The following is a 7357-nucleotide window of genomic DNA, read 5'->3' on the forward strand; positions in this document are numbered from 1 at the left end:
TGCGAAAATGCCAAATATACACTTGGGAGTGATGTCCTGAGTTAGCCATCTTTCAGGAAACTAGATCGATCACTTAGAAGAAGAGGAAATTAAGAGAGAAGCACAAGAAGGCAATTGAGGTCGAGGTCCAAAAGTTGATGGAGGTCAGCTTAATTAAGGAGGTCAGATACACCACCTGGTTAGCCAACATAGTGTTAGTGAAGAAACCGACCGATCAATGGAGAATGTCTACCGACTTTACTGACCTCAACAAAGCATGCCTCAAAGACGCGTATCCATTTCCAAGTATCTATCAACTAATGGTAGAGCATCAGACTATCAAGTTCTAAGTTTTTTAGATACCCTGACAAGGAGAAGACTACTTTCATAATAAAAAACGTGCAAATTACTATTATAAAGTTATGTTGTTCGGTTTGAAGAACGCTAAAAAACATATCATAGACTTATAGATAAAATCTTTCAGCACTATATTAAAAACTACATGGAAGTATACATTGATGATATGGTAGTGAAATCATAGTCGATTGGCAAACATGTACGAGACCTTAAGGAGATATTCAACCAAATCAAAAGGTACAACATGTGTCTAAACTCCACCAAGTGTGTGTTTAGTGTGGGGTGGACAAGTTTCTTGGCTTCATACTAATAGTGAGAGGAATAAAAGCCAACATTGATAAATGTGTGAGCATACTGAGTATGCGAAGTTCACAAAACCATAAAAAGGTGCAATGGTTAGTTGTTTGTCTAACTTTGTTAACCAGATTCTTCTCTTTCTTGACGGAAATAATTAACTCAATTTTGAAAGTCATAAAAAAGCAAACAACCAACAAATGAGTAATGCGAACTCGCTTTTAACGATATAAAGGTCACATTAGTCACCTCACTTATTATGACTAAGCCCATGGATGACCAAGAGGTGCAACTATACCTAGCTGTGTTCGAAGCAACGATCCATGCAGCTTTGGTCTAAGAAAATCCTAACATAAACATAACTTGATTAAGAACATTTACAAAGTTTAGCACAAATAAATTTGACAATTATGATTGAAAATGATTAAGTCGGAACTAAATTAGTAACAAGTAAAAATCTATTATAATTTATATAAATAAAAAATTCATTTAAGATAATTATGATTATCAATTACGATATTTAATATCAAAGCGATTAAATTCTTTTTCACTTAACTAACAATATACTTTTTTATTGATTTCAATAAGAAAAAGATTATATGAAATCAAACAAAATAAAAAATTTAATATGTGAAAAAAATTTGAAAATCAAACCACTTTCAAATTATTAATATGTCTTGTAGAAACAAAAAATAATAATAATTAAAAATAAATAAATAATAATAAAAATAATAAATAGGGTTGGGTTGCGTTTATTTTATTTTATTTAATATATTATTACAACAATATCATTAGTATATTATAGTAATTATCGCTTGCAACTGCTGCTGCACTTATACTTCACCCATTACTATATAAAATTGGTCATCCCCACACACAAACTTCTCATTCATCATTCTCCACAACAACCCCTTCATTCATCTAAACACAAAAAATTTCTCTTTTCTTTCTTCCACCTATGTGTTCAATGATAAGCGCGCAAGGTGTGGCGGTCGCCACCGCCATGGCCGTCTCCGGCACAGTCATCCTCCTCGCGCTCCGCCTGCAGAAATCTTTTCCACCTCCCCAGTTCGCCCTTCACCAAATCCCTCCTTCTTCGTCGCCGGTTCTGCGATCTTGCATATCCAACGGTAGGTCCCGCCTCCCTCTGTTTCTCCACGCTAACACATTCACAAACACACGCCCAAAAACCTGTCTTTTTGTTTTTGCACTGGTATGTTTTGCTGACACAGTTGTTGTGGGCTTGTGGGTTTCTTGTGCAGCTGGGAAGAAGAGCAAGAAGAAGAAGATGAAACGCGTGCACTTCGCGGAGGACGTGGTTGAGTCGTGCAGAGACGGACAAGAGTTCAGGAACCGAATCTCGAGATCGAAGAAGGTCCAGAAGAGTTTCAACGAGGAAATGAAGAATGGAGAAATGCCCACGAACAGGGTAGCTCTGTATAATGGAATTCTTAGGGATCGGGTGGCCCAGCGATTGGCCTACTCTTTTTGATTTTGGTTTTTCGGTGACTCAAGGGTGAATATTCTGTGATTATGCTTCTCTCTTTCCTTTTTTATAACAACTAGTATAGAAAGAAACTGCTGGGGGAGGGTCCACCACAAACCCTCACGGTTGCTCTCATCGACGAGCTGATTGGACACAGGGTTTAGTGCCTTGTGAATCGTGAAGAGGATTTTATTCATATTTTTGGATAATCTTCTTCTATCCCTTCTCCACATTAATTTCTCCTCAACACATCCATTTCTCCGCAGATTCAAGTAATTTTTCTTGTATATATACAACTACTTTTTCTCCGCAGAACAATGATTTTCTGTTCACTTTCAATGTATAGAAAGAACTGTGTGGTTTTTATTGATGGAGCCTCCTAACATGGATGCAGTTGCTTGTAACTTTCTGTTCTTCTTTCATATCTCTGCCGCGCGTGGGATAATTTTACAAAATGTTTTGCTTTTTATTCGTCAAGAATCTTGACTCAAGATATCATGACTTCTAAATTATGTATAGTTACTATAGTATGACAAAAACAGAGTTGCCTTTCTTTCTCCACAAGCAAGCATGAAGCAACGCATTAGTTAAATTAAGAACCGACATTGACTTAATTAACCTCATAAACGTCACTTAAACAAATTCTCCTATTCACCTCAAGATAACATTAAATCTAACAAATTGTCCATTACTTTTCAAATTCCCCCATTTCAAAGTTGATCATGTACGAAATACACCTCCCTCACACCCAAAAAAAAAAATAAAAAAATCAGAGACCTAAAACAAGAGTGTCTGAATTTCAGTTTCATTCTATTCCGAACACATTTTTAATGGTAAAATTGACAACTTCCACGTTACCCAGCAAGAAGCTATTGTGTAAAAAACCTGAAATTTGTTCGGTTGTCGCCAAAACCAGCTTATTAAGACACAGACATAGCTATTGGGTGTTGGAGACAGGCAAAAGCAGAAGGGCTCCAGAGAGCAACATGGGCAACAGAAAAATTGGTTAGTTAAGTTGTTTTGCATTCATTGTGGAACAGAATCTTTAAATCAGCTCCTTTGTCTCATTCCGCATGTATTTGAAATCAAATTTACGAGTTAGCAGTGTGTGGGGGCTCTTACCCTATCTGTGCGTCCCATAATTTCTCACTCTCTTTTTTGTATCTTACGTCATTATGGTTTATTTAGCTTTAAATTATTCGGTATTGTTGGCGTGAAAGTAGTTGTATGTTCCAAAATTCCAAAGGGTCGGTAGCCCAACAAACACATATTCAGTGTTTGACTAATCCTCCCAACCAATCAGAAACAAGAAAAATTGGAACGGCAACACCATGTCTACATCCCCTTTCATCACCCCAACATGCTTCTCTTATCATTGGACAACCCATGTGAACTTCTCGTGCTACTGGTTGCAACTTGACCCAATCATATTTCACCCCGGGGACAAACAATCAAAGCTAAATTCTTTGGGGTGGGAAAAGCACCAAAATACTAATAAAAAATAAAACATGTAATTGCGTTTCATTGCATAAATCCATGATGACATGTCTGCATAATTACCACTTAACTATAAATTTAGCAGGTCTGTTTACAAGGATTTCAGATTGATTTGAACCGGTTAAAATTCATAGATTCTTATTTGGGACCAAAGTGATTGTAATAGCAACAAAATTGGGGGCAGCTTTTTTGGTAGGGGGTAAAATTATGAAGCATACATACATACGTATATATATGTATGTATATTATATAATAAAAATAAAAGCAGTGTGCAGCATGACAGTGCGGCAATCATTCAGTCTGAAATATAGAAGGCAACAAAACCATGTGATTTGGGAATATAAAATATTTTAAAATTAACTTTGGCCCTCCAGGGCCCGAAAAGTCTTGAATGTTGCATTAAAATACTCTTATTTCTTTCCTTGGCAGGCTCTTCTGATTAAACAATGGTTAAAGAAGTGGAAATCCCTGCAATTATGGAATTCTCTCAACTTCTTTATGGCTTTCTTTGATCTGCGAAAACAGACATGAGAGAAACAAATAACCCATTATCCATTGCACACACTTCTAAAAGAAAAAGTTACTGGTGAAATGCTTTGTTCCAACTTTTCTCACACAATTTTTTATCTAACAGGTATATTTTTGACAAAAAATAGTTATTATCAATGAACATATTAGCAATAGGGGAATTGACATTTTACCTGTCCATGATCCCTTGTCTAATTATCCTAACGAGGTCGAAAAGATGTATTTGATGGAAGGGGACCTCCCAGGTTAATCAATAATGCGAAAAAAATTGAACAGCGTGGTTGGATGTAGTTAAGTTTCTTTAGTCCAAGGAACTTGGAAGCATATTATTGGTCTTCGATATGCTGCTGCTATAATTTGAAAACTCAAGTCACAAGGGATCCCCCAAGATATAAAGTTTTTTTATTCAAACATGTGGTGCGCCTTCGTATAATATATTACTGAAATCATTGGTGGTCGTGGTGAGGCTTTCCATGGTTGGTGATGTGGGGAGTTTTAAGTGAAAACTAATCAAAACTCAGTTGGCAAACGCCAATTTGGGTGGGGCGTGACACACCCTCGCATTCAAAAACGGCAGCCACAAAGCAAAATGACATATGCAAATCTGACCCATCCAGAGTAGATTCACTTTCTCTGTGACTTCATCAACTTAACTTTTGTATATGGTTTTGTAGAAAGAAAAGAAAAAGGAAGCTTCTCGGAAACACAGGGTTCTTTCCATGTGGGTCATGCAATGTGTACGTGGCTCTCCATGTTATGAAGAAAAGAAAAGATGTAATGCTTTTTACCTAGATGGAGGCCATCCACCATTCCTCCTTTTTATGTATAAACAATGCTCACCAATAATGTTCTTCCAATTTACCTCTTCTATCTATGCTAGTTATGGTTGTGTTGTCTTTGATATGTTCGCCATGTAAAAAAAGTTACTTTCTTTTGTCTGGGAATCGGCAACCACCTATTGGGATAATTATACAAGGGTTTAAAAAATAATTGTGTGATATCGTTGTTGTTAAGAACAGAGGTAGGTCTTTCACCACTTTAATACCAAATTTTGCTATATGCAACTTCAGTTCTACGCTTTGGGCTTTTAATTTTGTTGCACTCTACAGTCTTTTGTCACTTTTTTCCAAATATAATATTCTCTCAAGTATTAAAAATTTACAGAAAAAAAAATCATTGAAATTATTTTTCTTTTAATTGTTGTACAGAAAATTTCTCGAAAAAACTCTAATAAAATATAAAAGGTTCTAGTGATCTTAGGTTATTTTGTAAATACTCAAAAAATTGATATTAGGTCACTCTTAATTAATGATATCAAAACAAAAATAAAATTCAAATTAGTTTTACAATCCTAAACTCTAATTATTTATATAACTATAAAGTCATTTCCAAATCGGTCACTTGTGGCAGTTGTTTTTGTAAAGACTGAAATTTTAGCAGTAAATGAAAGAAGGACACCTGGCTTCTTAATAATAGGATTTAAAAAAAAAATTAGAACTAAAACTAATACTATTTTATATAAAAAAGCATATTTTTTTTAAGCCATTGTCTCTTTTATAAGAGAAGTCAACACTTTTCCTCTCACGTTTGCTGCAACCACTTTGCATGTTCTCCACCAATTCTCCACAGTAATCCACTCCACTTACCTCTTGTAGCTGCTTAACCCACTTGGAAGCCAAGACTCTCCCAAGTTTCATCAAATTCCATTCTCAATTCTGATTCTGGAGAAGAGGTAAGCTAGTTTCGCTTTTCTTCATTGATTCAAGTCTTGGAGCATGCAATTTACCAATTGCATGTGTTCTTGACCGTTCCCTCTTCAATTTCTAGCTAAAATCCCACTTTCAATTCTGTTTTGATCACAAATTTGTGATCCTTAGGGTTGGGGGCAAAATTCCGCAAAGTCAAGAAACCTGAGTAGCGAGCTTTGAACCGTTTTGGGAAGAATCCAAGTAAGGGAAGCTGAATTTTTAATTGTTATTTGAAAATTTTGCTGCTTTTGGTTTGATATTTAGGTAGAACTGTTGAAATATGATGCATGTGTAAATTAGTGAAGGATTCCTTTATTTTGAAATAGATAAAAAGAACTTGTGCTAAAAATTGATGTGTATAGCTTGTGTTTGATAAGAACTGCTAAGTGATCAATTACAAATTGTATAACCATGTATGTGATGTGAATGTTTATTGTTTTAAAGATGAGGATTTCATTCTCTGCAGATTGTGAGTAAAAGACTAAGTTAATTTTTGATGTTGAGTCAAATTGAGGAACTTGGGTAGTGAATTCGTGAGTCAAGGGTTAGAGGTGGTTTTAGACCATTTGGATCACTTAGGTGAGTAAATTCTGACTTGCTAGAAGTCTCAAACCAGCCAAAAATACTTTATACATTGCAAATCTGAGTTTGACCCTATAAGTAACAGAAATTGAGCTAATTGATCCAATTCTTCAGCATATCTCTTATAATTTTTAGTTAGGATTGTGTGTAAGCCTTCAAAGAAGTTAGATTCAACTTGTATTTCGATTTAGGAGTGTCCAAAGTTCACCAAAAGGCCTAAAACGAAACTTAGGGGGTAGAGTTGCTCAATTATGCAGAAAATCTGCATAATTCACGTTGGGCGCCACAGAAATGGCGCTGGGCGCCATTTCCTGCTGTTTCCAGCAGAAAGTCACGCTGGGCGCCCCTAAATGGCGTTGGGCGCAGTTTTCTACTGTTGCGTTTGTCTTTGGCAGTTTAGGGGGTTCCGGACGTCCGTTTTGGACGTTCTTTAGGTCGTTCTGGGGGTTTTTGACCCTTCCGGAGCCATTGGTGAGGGTTTCCAAGCTATTTGAATTACCTAAGTATTGGTAATTTAAGATTATAAGGATATTTGTATTAATAAGTGATGTTTTTCTGAAAATATGTAATTCTTGTTTTCTCTTCCTTTCTTGTGTGATGATCTAGGTATCTTTTTTTGTTTATTTTGTATGATTACTTCCAGTATTATGAGATTGATTCATGCTTAATTCTGTAAGAAACTAAACTAATATAAAATATTCATGGTATGAAATCAAAAGTATGAAAGTAAGTAAAGTTAGTGTGGAATGTAATGTGATTTAAGTACATCTCTAGGTGAGATCAAATTAAGTTATGAGAATGAATATAGGAAGCTCAATCTTGGGTGTCTCCATTTTATATGGGCCAAGAATGAGTGATTCAAGTTAAGTTCTGGAATGAATATAGG

The 7357-nt window shown here is 35.6% G+C and overlaps 1 protein-coding gene across 1 annotated transcript; it reads left to right on the forward strand.

The window, feature by feature from the left end:
* Positions 1-1454: 1454 nt before the first annotated feature.
* On the forward strand, positions 1455-2593 carry LOC106765501. Its single transcript, XM_014650147.2, has 2 exons — positions 1455-1760; positions 1893-2593. Exons 1-2 carry the CDS (start codon positions 1589-1591, stop codon positions 2120-2122), a joined length of 402 nt encoding a protein of 133 aa, XP_014505633.1. The 5' UTR covers positions 1455-1588; the 3' UTR covers positions 2123-2593.
* Positions 2594-7357: the final 4764 nt, after the last annotated feature.

This window comes from Vigna radiata, chromosome 7 (genome assembly GCF_000741045.1).
Source record: "Vigna radiata var. radiata cultivar VC1973A chromosome 7, Vradiata_ver6, whole genome shotgun sequence".
Lineage (NCBI taxonomy): Eukaryota > Viridiplantae > Streptophyta > Magnoliopsida > Fabales > Fabaceae > Vigna > Vigna radiata.

Bases quoted from the DNA above. Each gene is read 5' to 3' on its own strand.
- LOC106765501 (XM_014650147.2), top strand. From the start codon at position 1,589: ATGTGTTCAATGATAAGCGCGCAAGGTGTGGCGGTCGCCACCGCCATG. The intron at 1,761-1,892 runs GTAGGTCCCGCC...TTTCTTGTGCAG, and splicing joins GCGATCTTGCATATCCAACG to CTGGGAAGAAGAGCAAGAAG.